At 41.2% G+C, this 19,535-nt stretch overlaps 1 protein-coding gene across 1 annotated transcript in view; it reads left to right on the top strand.

Moving 5' to 3' along the window:
- The window catches only part of LOC132891499 (interferon alpha/beta receptor 2-like), a 46,549-nt gene extending 27,014 nt beyond the window's left edge, over positions 1-19,535 (top strand). Inside the window, exon 7 of the mRNA XM_060929136.1 lies at positions 17,520-19,535. Within this exon, the coding sequence (XP_060785119.1) occupies positions 17,520-18,227 (708 nt within the window). The 3' untranslated portion in view covers positions 18,228-19,535. The remainder of the gene's footprint in view (positions 1-17,519) is intronic.

Genomic DNA, 19,535 nt, shown 5'->3' with positions numbered 1-19,535 from the left:
CAAATCCTATAACTTGGTTCATGAAACGCGCTTACAAAATATTTTCACTGTGAATATTTATTGTGTAATGGTGCAAAGTGAGAGAGAGAGAGAGACTCTGCCCTTAGGGCAGAGTCAATCCCGCCAGCAAAAATAGGGAAAAAAAGGAGCGATCTCACCTCTTCAGATGTTGATTTAAGTCCTACAATACATTCCTCAAAAAGGGCGTAGAAGAGCAAATTAATCCATCAACGTGTAGCATTCAATTTATTCCGGACCATTAAAGACGCCACCTTCCGCGTAGAATCGTACGTCGTCCTCGCCGCCATATTGGATAGGTCAAAGCGGAAAATAAAGATTCATGTGCTGCGTTTAACTGTACCAACAGGTTTACCGTCCAAACGAGATCACATGGGATTACCTTTCACAGGTGAGAAACAACAAATTAATCCATCAACGTGTAGCATTCAATTTATTCCAGACCATTAAAGACGCCGCCTTCCGCGTAGAATCATATGTCATCCTCGCCGCCATATTGGATAGGTCAAAGCGGAGAATAAAGATTAGCTGCGTTTAACTGTACCAACAGGTTTGCCGTCCAAATGAGATCACATGGGATTACCTTTCACAGGTGAGACTGGAAAAATACTTTTCATTGTATTTGGTCATTGTAATGTAATTTTACGAACAGATTTTCCTGACTTTGTGGCTAATATGAAGTCTCGCGCATAATAGTTTATGCGCATGCGTCCTTACTACTTCTATTGTTCTGGTGTCTCCGAAGGGACCGTCTTACAGCGCCCCTAGAGGTGTGGCATGTGTATTGCATCGTTTTCAGCAAGCGTTGCCTTGCCATATGGACCTGATATTTTACTGATCGTTGCCCATTTGGACGCGATATATTTTTAAATAACATCTCCTTGCCGTTGTCGTGTGGATGTAGCCTAATAGGGAGTGTCAGGTATTTATCCTCTCGTGGATGAAAAGTAATCCTAAGGTGTCGTTAAGTCATCCTGTTGCTGTGGGTCACTGGGGGCTGGGTGTGAACGGCCTAGAGAGTCGTTGGGGTGATCAAAGGATCGTTCGTTCGCTCTGTCCTCCTGTGAGTCACTCAGGCTACGTTTACATTACGTCGAATCAGCGGATCATCAGATTAACGTTCTTAAAACGATTCGCGTTTACACTAAAACCGTTAGCCGTGCACACAGCAACACCAATACACGGATACGCTCGGCTCCGCAGGCATCCTGCGCTCCAAATCACTCCACCCTGAACAGCGAGTGCCCTCTGGAGGGTGCGCACTCCGGCCCTGCGCAGCTCACACAGCGCGCGAGTGAAGTGCACAAGCCACGATTCGGGACTGAGCCGCTGTGTGTGTGATCCCAGCGCATATCACTTACTACTTGCAAGTGGAAGGATGGCAAGCCTAAAGACAATCATAACTACACAATGGGCAGTATTTGCATCAGTATTTGCAGTATTTTCATACTTTTATACTCTTTAATGAAAGGTGATACAAGGCGGAAGTCCGCGCCGTTTTTCAGCAGTCGCGTCACATGACCAACGCCAGCGAATCAGGAAGGTGGATGTCACAGTGACATTGTCCAATGAGGACGCCAGCTAGAGCTCAGCACAGCGTATTCGCGTATCTCAATGTTTACACAGCACCGGACCAGATACGATCTAGATTGAATACGTGGACGCTGGCGGATTCCCGTTTCCCGGCTTTTCCAGGTGGTTTAATGTAAACGGACAGTGCATCCGCGAAGAAAACGAGATAGATACGGTCTAGTGTAAACGTAGCCTCAGTCTGTTTACATGCACATAGAGAAAATCGAAGTTCTAAATGCCATGGAAACACCTTAGCTCGGCTGAAATCGAACCGAACTGGATTTCTCATAATCGAGCTACGCAATCTAGATTATGCGATTGTAGCTGAGCTACTTGGTGCATGTAAACCCTATCAAGCTACGTAGTCGAGCTACTTACTTCAGCACTGCCCCTTCCGGAAGTGACGAGTGACGAGACCACAAGCGGGAAACACAACAGCCTCGGTCGGCATGACACTTCACCTTAGCCGCCACTTTATTAGGAGCACTTGTGTCTGGGCGTGTACGCACCCATTTCCAATTAGTTGGTAAGTTATTAGCATGTTAGCAGGCTAACAGTTAATATGTTCACCATTACAGATCAACTTGAACTTGGTGGCCATTTTATTAGGAACACTTCTGTTCGTACATACAAACACTCTTCTTGTGAACACGGAACTTATAACTGTTTATACTCTTGAATAGCTCTTCATGACGACAACCGGAAGTGTACCAACACAATGGGGCGTGTAGCGCCACCTGTGGCTCGGGTACACAATGTACCTCACACAATAGCTCGATTTCCTTGTGTGCATGTAGGATTGGATTTCTCTGGCACCCCTGCTGGGACCCTTAGCTCGATTACCGACAGTAGCTCGATTTGGATGTGCATGTAAACGCACTGACTGAAAACAGCTGGGTTTTGGTGTGCATTCAGTTGTCTGGGAAGTGTGCCACGGACTGCATTGTAGGTGGTTGATAAATGATGTCTTAGACCACCACCTCTGTTCAGCGATGGCCGTTCCAGGTTGACAAAAATGGCTGCTTTAACTCCTCGCTCATACCAGCGATCCTCTCTGGCTAGAATGCGTACGTTACAGTCCTGAAATGAGTGTCCTTTGTTGTTGAGATGAAGGTAGACAGCAGAGTCTTGGCCTGAGGAACTGGCTCTCCTGTGTTGAGCCATGCACCTGTGAAGCGGTTGTTTTGTTTCCCCAATATACGAGTCCGTGCATTCCTCACTGCACTGAATTGCATATACTACGTTGTCCTGTTTATGTCTGGCTATTCTGTCCTTGGGGTGGAGCACTTTCTGCTTCAGGGTGTTACTGGGTCTGAAATGTACCAGAATGTTGTGTTTGTAGAAGATCCTCCTGAGTTTCTCAGATAGAACGCATTCTAGCCAGAGAGGATCGTTGGTATGAGCGAGGAGTTAAAGAAGCCATTTTTTTCAACCTGGAATGGCCATCACTGAACAGAGGTGGTGGTTTAAGACCTCATTTTTCATTCTCCTCTCATTCATCTCATTATCTCTAGCCGCTTTATCCTGTTCTACAGGGTCGCAGGCAAGCTGGAGCCTATCCCAGCTGACTACGGGCGAAAGGCGGGGTACACCCTGGACAAGTTGCCAGGTCATCACAGGGCTAACACATAGACACAGACAACCATTCACATTGGCACACTTCCCAGACAACTGTTTTCAGTGACTACGTTTACATGCACGTCCAAATCGAGCTGCTGTCGGTAATCGAGCAAAGGGTCCCAGCAGGGGTGCCAGAGAAATCCAATCCTACATGCACAAGTGAAATCGGGCTATTGTGCAAGGTGCATTGTGTACCCGAGCCACACGTGGCGCTACACGCCCCATCGTGTTGGTACACTTCCAGTTGTCGTCATGAAGAAGAGCTATAGTGTTGACAGATACTGCTGACGTTTTCCAGCCCAAAACATGTTCAAATCCGCCAAAATGCACTTAAAACCCCCAATCTGGCAACACTAGCAGTTCCGTGTTCAAGCTGTTAGGCTTGCTCTAACAGACTATGGCTACAAACTGTCCGGCGCAGACCACTGTTTTGTAAGACAACTTATTTTGCACAATAATAATTTTCTAAAGTCAATTTTTGCTTACAAAATTTTTTTTTTTTTTGCTTACAATTTAACTTATGTCTTAATAAACACACACAAAGTTCAATTGTTTTGTTTTTATTGACATTCTTCAGATGTTGGGGAGATATATATATATATACACACACACAAATACAATGACTTGTTTATATACACAATTCACAGCTATGCAACAGCTGTACAGATGTATTTGGTGATACAGTAAGTGAGCTAAATTTTAACAGTGCAAACAATGCCACAAAAAGAAAAGATTCATGCCGTTGTCATGATTCGTTGTCATGCCGACCGAGGCTGTTGTGTTTCCCGCTTGTGGTCTCGTCACTCGTCACTTCCGGAAGTAGCTCGACAACTAGCTCGATAGGGTATACATGCACAAAATAGCTCGGCAGAAATCGCATAAACTAGGTCGTGTAGCTCGATTCCGAGAAATCAAGTTCGGTTCAATTTCAGCCGAATTAAGGTGTATACATGGCATTTTGAACTTCGATTTCAGTCGAGCAACGGCAGAAATTTGATTCTCTCTATGTGCATGTAAACGTAGTGAGTGACTCACAGGAGGACGGAGCGAACCAATGATCCTTTGATCACCCCAACGACTCTCTAGGCCGTTACACCCAGCCCCCAGTGACCCACACCAACAGGATGACTTAACGACACCTTAGGATTGCTTTTCATCCATGAGAGGATAAATACCTGATACTCCCTATTAAGCTGTGTTCACATATACACCGGTACGATAGTGGTATAACTATCAATACAAAGTATACCGGTACAGTTTAGTGCATCTGTCCACACTAGCGAGAAATGTTTGCGGTTTTCTTTTACGGTAGTTGAAATGCGCGTGTGCGAAATGTTTCCGTGGTTACCGAGTAACTTCCTTCCGAGAATATGGCGGATGAAACAACGTGTGTGTGCTTTTTGTTGTCAGTGTACAGTCTCTGTATTTCTGGTGGTCATTTATTCAGTCGAATCGTATAAAACGCGTGAGGCAGTTGAGAAAGAAACAAACTGTTCCTGGCATCGCTCGTCTCCCCAAAGCTCCAACAAACACAACTTCGTCTTTGCTCCATGTAGCTCCATGGTCGTTTTGAGCCATTTTGATGTTTTATTTACAGCTGGAAAGCACGTGTGTATTGTATTGTATGCATAACCCGGAAGAAGTAGGAATTGTTCATTGCGCATGCGCATTATATTTGTATCAATACAGAACCGCTTCATCTGTCCACACTACAGCGAAGCGCTACAGTACCGATACTGTACCGGTACAAAACATACATTTGTGGGTTTCATACCGATACAGTTATACCGCTACAGTACCGGTATAGTTGCTAGTGTGGACAGGTGTTGCGGTATGAAAGTACTATCGTATCGGTACAAAATCCCTAGTGTGGACAGGGTATTAGTCAGACAGAACTGAAGAAGCCTTTCGGATGCGAGGTGAAACGTCAAGAATCTTCAAGCAAGTCCAGTTGCTCTTTTTTTTTTTTTTTTTTTTTAACCACCCACATTAGCAAGAAGGCAGAGTTTAGAGTTTCTGCAAACGGAAAGGATTACCATTTGGCTCAATTATAGAAATATGTTAAATATACCAAAGTTCTTTATTTGGCATATAAGGAACAGAGTGATGGAACAGGACTTGTCTCATTTATTAAAATACATCTATATGATAATGGACAAGGGCTTGATATTAAAGGTAGTCCGACTGTCCGGGATGACCAAACGATTGGTCCGGACAAGTCAAATCCGCATCTGCCTGTCCGACAGGATGAGTTGAATATTTGTTGAAAATCGCCATTTTTATAGAACTTATTCAAGAGCGACCTCAATAAAGTTCCAACGAAACTAATTCAATCCCCTCAGTGATCCAGCAGTATCACTGAAATTGGAGAAATGATCAAGTACCTCAGTAAAATAAATATCTGTGGTGAATATTCCTTTCATTCGGACATTAATTGTAATTTTTCTTTTGTATGGTTCACATCATTAACCATCACAAATGTCATAAAATATTTCAGGGGAATTTTATGACCGTGCCGAACTCACTCACGGTTTGCTTGCGTTCACAACGTGATTGTCACCCTGATCATGTCCAACTTGTTTTGTTTTGCTTTTATTTCTTTAAGTTACTTTATATTTCAAGTTTTACTGGATTAATGAAAATGTAACTTCATTTCCTCCAGAAGCTTTGAATTTGGGTGAGTCTGACTCTTAAAACTGCAGATCATGTTATGGGTTATAACACCTGCACCATAATGGGACATTTGGATAGTTTCTGTTTATTGTTTCAGTTAAAATTTTATTTAAAAATTATAAATCATTGAAGCATATTATTTATCAAAAAGCAGGTATAGTTATAAACGTATTTTTTTTTAAAGTAATATTCCTTCATTGAACTAGTAAATACATGGGAATAAAAAGGTTATGGTCAGGACAAGTGAAAAATCTTGCTGCTTGTTTGACTGGATGAGTGGATAAAAACTTGTGTAGCCCTGTTGAATAAGAGCTAGCAGTTTAGCAGCCTTCAGAGTTTGAAATAACTCTTTGTAGTTGATATTTATAGCTTGCATATTTAAAGTAATGCTGTAGTAAACATTTTGAGAATGGCACCTTGTGTTTTTTTTAATAAATATAGTTATTTCAAAATGTACTAAATGCACTTCTAGTTTACTGCTGGCTCATTTTTCGCAGCTACAGAGGAAATGGTGAACTCCACATCACTAACATTTGATATAAGAGCAATTCCAGCGTTATGGACGTGACACTTGAACTCAAAATGGCAACAAATGACCCAGTGCATGTTTTATTGTCTCCCAGTATTTAAACAGGTGTTGCATATTTTAAGGCTGTACCATACTGGAGAAGTGATAGAACAAGAACAATTCCCATAGTACATCTAGGGCATGCCAGAAAATGCCAATAAAAGATGCGTTATGGATGTGACAGAAAAAGTATCACTTTTCTTGGGTGACTGTACATTTTTATCAAACTCTGTGAAATCGTAAACCTAATGTCGAAATGGAGATATCCGTTTGATAGAGGGGTCCAAGGTGAATATTAAAAAAATCTTTGTTTAAAATATTTTGTATTTCATGCAGAGTTTCGGAAGGAAAAGTCAGCGTTATGGATGTGACGAAATTCCGTTATGGATGTGACGCGTCTGAAATAGACATGGCATATGTTTAGAAAATCAGCAATTTAACCACCATAACCCTTTGAAAAACACTCTAAATATCAGCTAAAACTATCAAAGTTCTTAAATAATATTTAGGATGGCTATTGTTTTGTGGATTTTAGCATACATTTCTGTGGCTTGTGGCAATAATATAGAATTGTACATGATCAAAGTTGATTTTAGCTTGGGGTTTACATTATAAGAAAGAAAGACTGACAGTGACATATTAGGTTGGTTACAAATTGGTTCAACTTATTCACATCTGTAAAATACAGGCCTAGGTGATATCTCTGGGAGTGGTTTTGATGTATTACATGTTGCTTTATTTTTGCATGGTGAGGTTGACATTTACATGGAATTGCCCATGACCAGACTGATCAACACGTTGTAGCATGTTGCAGTTGTGGTTACAAAGCCACAATGTTGTTCCCTTTCAGAATTACTCATTGTGTGTGTGGCACTGTCAGGCTACCAGGTTGTTTATGTATTCTAAAGGTATAACAATCCACAAAACTCCTGTATTATACAACATGGTGGTGTCTTGATGTCATACGTTTTTTGATACAAGCAAAATAAGCATTGTTTGTTTGAATATGTGCCTTAGGATTTTCATTTAAAACATTCAACATTTAGGCTTGTGCAGTATAACAGTATCATTGTCCCTACATGATATGTTGCTATGATATTCAGTGACATTTCTCACTGATTGCATTACTTGACTTGCTAACCTTTTATGCGTTGTTTGTAGGAGCTCCTCAGACATCGCAGTACACTTATTACTTTATTGCTTTTTTTTTAATGCTAAATTTAACTCGGGTGCATCTTGTTAATTCTCAATAATTAAAATGAGCAATTCACCAACGAACGTGTGAATCAGGAATGATCTGCCCAGGTGTTTTGAACTCCCTGGTATTTTAAGACACTTCCTGAACACCACGACTCTCATTTGTTCCCATCTCAAGCCATTATGCTCGCATGGGCTCCTTCACTTTCTGTTAACGTAAATGGAGGTTTCAATTTCATTAAAGTGAAAAATCTTTCAGACTTTCGTATGTTTGACTTTACAAACATTAGACAGTTATACAGCACGAGTCAAAAGTTTGGACACACCTTCTAATTCAGTGTATTTTCTTTATTTTTATTAATTAAAAGCCACTCCATGTCTTAAAGTAATGATGAATGCCATTTCTCTTGACTTAGTTGAGTGGTTCCTGACGTAATATGGATTACTACAGTTGTGGAATAGGGCTATTTACTCATCTCATCTCATTATCTGTAGCCGCTTTATCCTGTTCTACAGGGTCGCAGGCAAGCTGGAGCCTATCCCAGCTGACTACGGGCGAAAGGTGGGGTACACCCTGGACAAGTCGCCAGGTCATCACAGGGCTGACACATAGACACGGGCAACCATTCACACTCACATTCACACCTACGGTCAATTTAGAACCACCAATTAGCCTAACCTGCATGTCTTTGGACTGTGGGGGAAACCGGAGCACCCGGAGGAACCCCACGCGGACACGGGGAGAACATGCAAACTCCGCACAGAAAGGCCCTCGCCGGCCACGGGGCTCAAACCCGGACCTTCTTGCTGTGAGGCAACACCGCTAACCACTACACCACCGTGCCGTCCGCTATTTACTCTGTTTTTATAATTTACTATTTACTGTTTTGTTCTCAAATGCATTAAGAAGGCAAGAAATCCATCCACTAATTAACTTTTGATGAGGCACACCTGTTAATTCAAAAGCATTCCAGGTGACTAGCTCATGAAGCTAGTTAAAATAATGCCAGTCTTGTGCAAAGTGTCAAGGTAAACTGTGGCTACTTTGAAGACTCTAAAATATCAAACATTGGGGTTTTTAACACACGCGTTTACCACGTAATTCCGTATGTTATTTCATAGTTTTGATGTCTTCAGTATTGTTCTACAATATAGAATATAGTCAAAATACAGAAAAACCTATGAATTTGTAGAGTAGGGGTGTACAAACTTTTGACTGGTACTGTACATGTGCACCAATCAGCCATAATGTTAAAACCACTGACAGGTGAAGGGAATAACATTGATTATTAGGGTGCATCAGTTGCCCCCTAAAAATGAAAAGTTCCTTCGATCATGATGCATTTTTGTTTTTATGTTCCTTTTGGTAAGAAAACACACTGGGTGAAATATTTTGACAAAATTCAAAAGTTTAATGGTGGCACCAGGAGCTCAAAGTTATGGAAAAAGCTGCTATTTTATGACTTTTATGACAAAATTTCGATCACTTTTCATGAAACATTATGGCACCTTTATAGAGTATACCAAATATCTTAGATACTGTAGACAGTATGTCTAGAATGTCTAAAAATATTTGGAGGTTTATTTTAGGGTGTCACTAGCATTATCAATGTTATAACCCTAGCATATGCTAGCCCCTATTAAAGTTATAATGATGCTGGATTACCTGTTTAAGACAACTGAAGATACAAGTGAAAATGTTAAGAAGCAAATTCTCAATGTCTATTTCCTATGTGGCTGTCTCAGATTTGGAACCATTACTCTGTCTTTTGCTACAACTTGCACAATGTTCTGGAATCTTTCTTCTGTTGTGGCAGAACCAACTTTCTCAGGGCTAGTTTAACCCCACGTTCTACCACATAATTTGTCACAATGAAGTTTGTGAGTGTTGCCTTTATCCTCTGGTAAGATACCAAGCCATCCCATTGTGACACTGGTGTTGAGAGCAGATGATCATCAAATATATCAAAAGCTGCAAAGAACAGCCACGAGTCTTCACCTATGAAGTTTTCCAGTTTGACGGCCACAGCTTCCTCTGGTTGACTTGGAAAGCATGGTTTGCCGTAGTCTGTTCTTGTCCTGTTCCTGGGGATAGCAGCCTTTGGGAAGCTCAGCAATCTATCCACCATAGCCTGCTTGGTGGATGTCTGCACTCTCTCACTGAACAGAGCAAGTGGTACAAGCTCTGCTGTCAAATACCACAGGTGGTTTGAGAAGGTCTTAATTGCAATTTGAGCTACCTCTCTATCGACTTCTTTGTACAAGTAGAGATCTTTGAGTAGTTGCAGGTCATTTTGTGGTGCAGGTGAACCACCATTTCGCTTAGACGAAACAAACAAACTTCACCAATCTTTGAATGCGAGGGAGTTGTCTGCCACGCTTGTCCAAGACAGTACCAGCAGGTAATGCAGCAATCACATCAGAGAGTAGAGATATTTTCAAAAGGTAGATACATTTTGCCATCCACCTGGCATGATGGACTGCTCCACATGTGAGAAATGTTGTGAAAGTGAAGCTGTCATCTCTCAAATACAACCTCACAAGGTCCAGAAATTCCTTGTAGTCATCTCTTGGTAGAAGATCATGATCCAGGACCTCTTTTGACACTTCCAAGAAAGTTACGAAGATTATGCAAAACTTGTGGGAGTTCTGTTACATCACTGACTGACTTCAAAAGTTATCTGCATGGGATCTGCATGTGGTAAGGTGTTAAAAGCCTCTCTCAAACGAAGAAAGACTTTGATTTCAGGAGCTTGGCTAGTCTCCTCCACTTCTTTGAAGATATGTGAGATAATCAGTTCACCAATGTGATGGCGACACATCGTCCAGAGAAGATACTTCTTCACTTTCTGTTGTAGTGTGATGCAGGCAGCAGTAACCTGACCTGTGTTGGAAGCAGTGGTGTCACACATCATGGCAGTAATGCTAGCAAGACAGTTCCAACTGAAAAGGAGATTGTAAACTTCTCCAGTCAAGGTACCCGTCTTCTTTCCACCAACAGCTTTGAGTACGATTGGTATTCCCAACAATTTGAAATCGCCTCCTCCAGAAACAATGACAGGCAGACGATCATCCATTTTATACTTGGACTTCAAGGCTTCTATCATTTTTCCATCCCAATGTACTGCAGTAAAGTCAGGTACAACCCATTGCTCCTTTATTGACTGTGAATTCTGGCTGTGAGCTTATGTGCATGATCTATCTGCAGTGCTGTAAGAAGAAGATTATCTTTGAAGGATCTCCTCCAGTTTTCTCAATTAATTTTCTGGTCAAAGAAGCAGTGTTTGTGGGCGTCATACCCAACCATTCAGTGTTGTTGGATCTCAGTGTCTTGAAGAATGTCATGAGGCACATATGTTGCAGTCCCTGTTTTTACAACTCTTCTGTGTTTCCTCTTTGGGGTTATTTCAAATAACTCCTCCTCTTCATCTTCACTGCTGTCACTGACATTAGAACATTGTCCTGAGTCTGTTTCTTTGAATTGAATTGTTCTTCTTGAGCTTTCTTTTTTTTTTTTCATTGCTCGTCACACTTTTCTCCAATCTTTGCTTTTTCCTTTCTTCTTTCCTCTTCTGAATTAAATCCAGTCCAGCAATAGTTGCAAGTCTGTCTGTCATCATTGATTGCAGGAAAAGCTTATCTTCCTCATTTTCAATTTGTTGAAAGGCATCTTTAGGCCAGAGAACACAAGTTTTGTCCAACAAGTCATTGTATTCTTTTTCCTTTTCGACAGTTCTCTTGTTTTTTGCAGTTTTTCGGAATTTCTTGTCATTCTCAAAGAATTTCACAAGCTTGTTGCATGTGCTTTTCTCCAGATCTTTCGGACTTGACTTTCCAGGCTGTAGTGGAACTCCTGCCCTTTTATATATATTTTCAATTTGGGGGAAGAGAACTGTTGCACTCTCATAAACAGACCTATTCCTTTTCCCACATGTTTCTGTTGAGAGATATTTTAATGCTCTTATGATCATCCTCAGGGTTGGAAGCTTTGATGTAGGAAGAACTAAGTCATCTTTAGTAGCAGCTGGTCCAAGCCCATACAGCAAAGATGATGCCCGAGTTTTACGAGCAGCCATACTTACGTACAGTGGTGTCAACCTAATACAAGACTTCTACCATAGAACATGTATGAAGCTTCTAAGTTGAAGAACTTTACTTCTAATGGATCATGCAAAAAGTTTGTTCAAATAAACTAGACTGAAAAGTATATGATATTGATGGATTATGAGATCTACATTTTTATTACATATTCTAAATATATTATCAAGCACACTTGGAGTTTTAGCTGTTCATTGAATCATTGTTCAACTACTTTTAAACAATACAAATGTATTATGAATCACACTAATGCTTCTCAATCCCTTGCAAAGGTTCTTAACATGATCTCTGGGTCACAAGAAATCAGTAAATGGAGTCCAGCATTGTGATTCAAACCTTACGTGAAAACATATCTCATCTCATTATCTCGAGCCGCTTTATCCTTCTACAGGGTCGCAGGCAAGCTGGAGCCTATCCCAGCTGACTACGGGCGAAAGGCGGGGTACACCCTGGACAAGTCGCCAGGTCATCACAGGGCTGACACATACACAGACAACCATTCACACCTACGGTCAATTTAGAGTCACCAGTTAACCTAACCTGCATGTCTTTGGACTGTGGGGGAAACCGGAGCACCCGGAGGAAACCCACGCGGACACGGGGAGAACATGCAAACTCCACACAGAAAGGCCCTCGCCGGCCCCGGGACTCGAACCCAGGACCTTCTTGCTGTGAGGCGACAGCGCTAACCACTACACCACCGTGCCGCCCCACGTGAAAACATATAAGCGTTTTTTTTGGCAAAAAATGAACCTCATGGTGCCACCATTAGACTTTTGAATATGGTCAAAAAATTTTACAGGATGTCTTTATTGGTGAAAAGGAACACCCAAACAAAAATGCATCAGATTTTATGAAAGTGAGGGCAACTGATGCACCCTATTGATTATCCCATTACAATGGCACCTGTCGAGGGATGGGATATAGTATTAGCCAGCAAGAGAACAGTCAGCTCTTGAAGTTGATGCGTTGGAAGCAGGAAAAATGGGCAAGTGTAAGGATCTGAGTGACTTTGACAAGGGCTAAATTGTGATGGCCAGATCATTGGGTCTGAGCATCTCCAAAATGGCACATCTTGTGGGGTGTTTCTGGTATGTAGTGGTTAAAACCTACCAAAAGTGGGACAAGGAAGCACAGACTGCTGAAAAAGTTAATGCTGGCTAAAACACAAAGGTGTCCGCATTAACTTTTTCAGTACTTTATGCTACAGTAGCTCTTCTGTGAGATTTGGATCCAGGGTTTCCTGCAGAAATTCAGTTAGTCAAGGTGGTGACCAGGGGGGAGGGGGTGTCCTGTTTGGGCAACATTTGGCAAGAAATCTGGATCACAGGGCCAACAACTTCTTTAAGGGCAACAGCCTTTTATTTACGGACCTCTTTTATAAATTAACAAGACAGTTAAAGTGCAATAACAAAGTGCAATAACACAAAGATAACAACATACAAAGTGCAGCTAGACTGCATTTTCGCAGAGAAAATGCAGTGTGCTTGCTGAGCTGTAGCAGAACAGCCATCATGCTAGCATGTTAAAAGCTAGCATGCCAGCATGTTAACAACTAGCATGCTAACAGTTAGCATACTAACATATTAAAAGCTAGCATGTTAACATGTTAATGCTAACATGCTAATAGATAACATGCTAACAGCTAGCATTCTAACATGTTAATGATTAACATGCTATTTGTTAAAATTCTAACACTTTAAGGCTAATATGCTGACAGCTATCATAACAGCTAACATGCTAATGGCTAGTATGTTAACTTTTAGCATGCTAACATGCTCAGGTGAACTTGCTAACAGCAACCATGCGAACTCTGCATGCTACTATGCTAATCCTAACATGTTAACAGCTCTCATGATAACATGCTAATGGTGAACATGCTAACAACTCGTGAGCTAACAGCAGGCATGATATCATAATGGGTAACATGCTAGCAGCTAGCATGATAACACATGAATGCTAATTGCTACCGTGTTCGTGCGTGTAAGTATTCCTAATAAAGTGGCCATTGAGTTGAAGTTGATTTGCTGTCAAAGTCTCAAATGAGCAGATACTTGCCAAATGCATCATCACCTATGGGGGAAGGGAGGAATGACTCAGTCAAGCTTCCACTGATTAGCGGCAAAATAGAGAAAAAATGGACAGATGAAAAGCAAGATAAAGATGAGTGCGGGTCAGAACCGATATCGTGTGTGATGGTGATTTGGCCTGAGGTGCCGTATGAAGTTTGGTGGATGTGTGGTGAAGTGTTACTGAGCAAAACTCCATTCATTTGAATGGGGCCAAAAATCAATGGAAGCCTATGGAGGTAAAAAGAGATGCATGAAAACCAAGGAAAGATGAGTGCAGGTCTCAGATGAGGGGCTGGATCTGTGCAGGGACTTGGCCTGAGGCATCAAGTGAAGTTTCTTGAAGTTTGGTCACTTGGTTAAAAAAATTGGAGAGTGAAAGTTTTTCTCCTGAAACACCATTCATTTTCAATGGGACCAAAAATCAATGCAAGCCTATGGAGGAAAAAGGGATGAGCAAAAAGAAAGGAAAAATATGAGTGCGGGTCAGAACCGATTGCATGTATGTGTCGGGGGAGTTGGCCTGAAGTATCACATGAGGTTTGGTGCATCTGCGATGGAGCGTGTCCGACTAGGACGATTCGATTCATGAGCCCTATTCGTTCTCTATGGGGGAAAAAAACAAGAAAAATGACAAGAACAAGAGAACAGGCGCGTTGATCCAAAAGCTGTATACAAGCACACTACACCACTTCGGGCCAGACGTCTCAGAGTTGGAACGGTGTCTCTATCTCAAACGCCCTAGGAGGAGTAGTGGATCCAAAAAACGTGTCGGAATAAGGCAGAATAAGTGAACTTAAGAAGAACAATCACTAATAACAAAATAACAATCACACAACATGTGCAAGTATTCTAGTGTGATACAACTTCACATAGTTGTCTGTAAACTCTGAAGGGGCACTGTTGAGTCTTGTCTGTGATTGGGGTGGAGGTAGGTGTTTACAGGATCATAAGGGAAACAACGTCTTATTTACTCTTTATAAATAAATAAAGCAGTAACTAAGTGCAAGGTACAGCATACAATTGCACAACGTGCAAAAACACTTCTAGATAGTTGTCAGACTAGATGCAAGTTCAGATAGAAATGCTTCACTGGTGGACACAGCTAAAGAAAAAAAATGTTTATTTAAACGCAATTATCAAATCAACCAATATCCTTGAACATCTCAAAAACACTTGTGCTGGATTGGGCAGCAATGGCAAGGGATGAGCTATGGTTGTTTGAGCTCATGTGTTGGTCCAGTGCATCACGCCTATAATTTGTGAAGGGGACCTCAATGAAGGGCCTTTCTGAGGCACCACATGTTGCTCTTTGGCGATGAGTCCTGCATACTCTGCAAAACATCCCTAGGCAGGACAGTCAACTCATTATTTAACATATTCTTTACATGTCAAATGCTTGACTGAAAATGAATGCTACACTCCCCGTGTTCTGTCTGATATAGCCAACCAGAATATTTCGGGTCCACAGCCCACTCTGGGTTCCACCTACTACCGCGATGTTTAGAGGACTGGGGCTGTGGAGGAGGAGGCGGCGCAGATGGTGAAGTCGTCCGGCTTCTCTGAACAAAGTATCCTGATATTTTTGACTGCTTTTCCCCATCCATTACTGTACACTAGAGAAAACCACATGCAATTGTCAAACATGGCAGAAAGCCATGCATAAACACAGCGGTAGCCTTGATAAGATACTAAACGAAGGAATTGCAGAGCCTATCTAACAGAATGCATGGGCAAGCAGTTGATAGGACACTCTAAATATGTTTAGTTTAGATGAATAATTATCTTACCTCCACATGTCCTTCCCACGACGACAGGTTGTATGATGTCCAGTTGCCGGATAATTAGCCTCTTCTCGTTAAAAAAAATAATGTTGGTGTAGCAGCAGGTGATAGATGGCGCACTCATTTAAAAAGCAGATGCCATTATTCGGCCTCATCGCGATGCGGCCATGTTTTAATTGTCTATGCATGCGTGAATGCGGCAGACCCCCCCCCCCCCCCCCCCCCCCCCCCCGGGGGGGGGGACGTAGTCAAGGCGGGGGGCAGTTGTTGTCAAGGCGGCCGCCCTAACTATAAAGCGCTGCGGGAAACCCTGGGATCGTATGGGCTAGCTTTCATGCCCCATGCAAATCGCTGAGCCTTCGACACCCATGACCCTGTCGCCGGTTCACCGGTTGTCCTTCCTTGGACCACTTTTGGTAGGTTTTAACCACTGCATACCGGGAACATCCCACAAGATGTGACATTTTGGAAATGCTCAGACCCAGTCATCTAGCCATCTTAATTTGATCCTTGTCAAAGTCGCTCAGATCCTTACGCTTGCCTATTTTTCCTGCTTCCAGCACATCAAGAACTGACTGTTCTCTTGCTGCTTAATATATCCCACCCTTTGATGGGTGCCATTGGAATGAGAAAATCAATGTTCTTCACTTCACCTATCCGTTATCATAATGTTATGGCTAATCGGTGTGTGTGTGTATATAAAAAAAAAACATCAGTTTATTATATTTATTAGGAATGTTGCTGCCCAAAATGATCAAAAGTATTCAGTTTCTTGGCAAAAGAGGAAAAAAAAACCCAAAGATTTTGGCCCACAAAAATTAAATAGGTTGGTAATGAAGTGACAAAGTACTAAATACTTATTAGAAAGTGATTAAATATGCTGTGATTATTATTATTATTATTTTTAAACTGTGCGCTTCTGCTCAGCACAGCAGCAGCATTAGAGAAAATGTCAGTCATGTGAACATTAGACAGATTTCTAAAAGGGTTATATCGAAATATGATCATTTAACTGTGTACTGTGCATTAATGTTGAATTGCTTAAAAATCCTAGTCTGGTTAACACCAGACCATATCACAAGTGAAATATGGTCTGGAATCCGCCTATTGAATTTCTCGTAGGGGAGGTGTGGTTTACGATTGTCAACGGCCGTTTATTGGACGTTGCGAATGTATATCATTTGGCGTATGGCCAATCATGGCAGTTGTACCCGGTGACGTAGTTAGAACGACGAAGAAGAGAAGGAAAGAGAAGGCAAAACAAAAATAGGAAAACAATGGCACTGAACGATTACTGCCGTTTTAAAACAAACTTTCGCTCTAAACTATTCAGAACAGTGTCTAAAGCTTGATCGAAAGTTTGGTTCGTATCGCTCGCCGCCATGTTAAATGTGATCCGTAAACAGTCACAAATAAACTACAAGCTTCCGTTTGTCGAGTAGTATGCGTCACCGTCTTTCCACCCCTCCCCACTCTCTGATTGGCTCCCTAACTCAGGCGAGCCTTTAGACCATAGTTTCCATGCTGTCTTTTCAGATCGGAATGATTGTGCAAAGCAGCATGGGATTTCCCAGGCTATAAAAATCCATCATCCAGATGAGTTTTCATGATAGTGCAGTTAGGAACTGTAACAATGTTGTTGTTTTAATATTATTATGCCCTGCCCTGCATTGCTTAAAATAGTGGAAATTTTCATTTTCCTGTCTTGTGGTTCTGTGGAAAAAACAGCTTGGATGCTTTTTAAATCCCCGTTGCATCTTCTGTTTCAAGATAATCAGGAAGCTCCTTCTTACCTGCTTAAATCTTTTTAGCTAAATAAACAAAATGTTGTGTTGTATCAAAAAAGCCAAAACACAAACAAATCATTAAATTGCACTAATTTACATAAATACTAAAGTGTGCTCCTACTTCTCTTCCCAGAGTTCCTTTAATGCCCCGTATAAAATGCAGCTGCTTCTTTTGCCCACTGTGGAGTCTATAAATTGCATTTCCCTGGAGCCTAATGCATATGATGAGCTGATCAATGATGAGGTGGACCAAGAGAAAGAGGATGAAAAGGTGGTATATGAGGGACTAGGGGGTTGTGAAGAAGTTGTGTGTTGTGAAGAAATCTCAGAAGATGCAAGGTCTTCTCTTCCAGTTTCCCCAGAGATTCATCATGAGCAAACCAACAATTCAGTCATTGAAACATACACACATTTCCCTGGAACCTTTTTGAAACAGCAGGTGTTAACAACAACTCCTCAAAGTACCAGTCAGAGCCTCAGAACACACCTCTTATCCCCAAAAACACCAGTCCAAGAGATCAGAAAGAACAATTTGGCCTCGCACTGGCCTAAGAGAGGAGATGAACTTGGACAGCAGGAGGAGGGCAGTGACAATGTGAATTTCTTCTCCTTGACTCTGGGAAGGCACCATTCAGAAGAACAAGAAGAGACTGAGAAAGAAGAGCAGGTGGGGAATGTGAAAAAAGTGAAAACTGAGGTGCCTTTATTTGTGTTGGAGTCACCAAAAGCTGCCATGGACATTCAGCCCACGTATTCTGAGAACACAAACACACACATTTCATACTCTGAGGAGGATACGGAGGAAGAGGAAGCTTTTTCTGGATATATGATGCGGCGTTAGAAGCCGGGTTTCCTATAAAACTGAATTTTTCTTTTTTTTTTCCATCCATTATGCAAATGAGCAGCACAGCCTTGTGCCTCATTTTTTAATTATTATTTTTAATATAAACACAATATGCTGTACCACTTTTATCTCAGTGATGTGGAGGGTTTTTTTTTTATTTTATATTTTTTTTTATATTACAAATTTGCCAAAAGCCACAATGTATTCCAGACAACTAGTTACTAGAATCTTATCAAAGGATGAGATGTTGCTGCTTGATGTAAACATCCTTTGAACCATGAGTATTAAGAGTACATACAGTATATGCACTTAATTGGAGACCAAACGTTATTGTTGATTAATTCATTCATCTTCAGTAAGTGCCTTATCCTGGTTGTGGTCATGGTGGATTTGGAGCTGATCTTGGGAATCCTGGTGTGAGGTAGGAATGCACAATTCACAACACCTAGAGTTTCTGTAATGTAATGGACATGGTTTTTCTGAGAATGCAGAAGAAACTGAAGCAGACACTAGAACAGAATAACAAACTCCACACAGACCATACACCAAGCTCAGGATCAAACTGTGGACCCTGGAGTTACTTGATACTAATACAGTATCAAGTAACTCCAGAATGCTGCAGAATGCCGTTATTTTTAAAATGAAATGTTGCCATTTAAAAAATAAAATAAAATTGACAGTGTTCCTCATTTCAATGACAATAACACATTTAAATTACAAAGAGATTTTGACTTTGAAACAATGACATGATGCTGCCTTTACCATTAATTGTATCAGTTCAAAACGGACACAATTTATCACCCCTAATTAAACTGTGAAAGTCCTTTGCTGTTTGATATACAGTGGATTCAGAAAGTATTCAGCCACTTTTGGTTTTTGCAAACTTTATTGTATTACAGATTTAATTTAAAATGAATTGAGTTTGCCTTTTTGGCAATCAATCTACACACTGTAACAAATAAAAAGGTACAAACATGATTTTAGTAGTTTTTGCAAATGTATTAAAAATCAACAGCTGAAATTGCTTGATCAAAAATAACAGAACTCAGAGTTCCACCTTCCCACTTCCAAGTGAAGTCAAATGCAGCATAAATGTATACTTAGACACTTCAGCCTCTGGGAGGCTTTAATGTGTTTAAATACTTCATTGGTCCATAAAATACATCTCAGATCATCGACGTTGCATGAACTGGTCACTAAAGTCTTTCATATTTACTGCATGAAATGGTATTTTTTGCTGCATTTATTCCAGTCCTGTAATACGTGTAAGGTCTTTTTGTGAGGTAGGAATACATTTTTAATACA

The sequence above is a fragment of the Neoarius graeffei genome, chromosome 9 (assembly GCF_027579695.1).
Source record: "Neoarius graeffei isolate fNeoGra1 chromosome 9, fNeoGra1.pri, whole genome shotgun sequence".
Lineage (NCBI taxonomy): Eukaryota > Metazoa > Chordata > Actinopteri > Siluriformes > Ariidae > Neoarius > Neoarius graeffei.
Note: the sequence above shows the minus strand (reverse complement) of the source record. Positions and strands in the feature narration are given on the sequence as shown.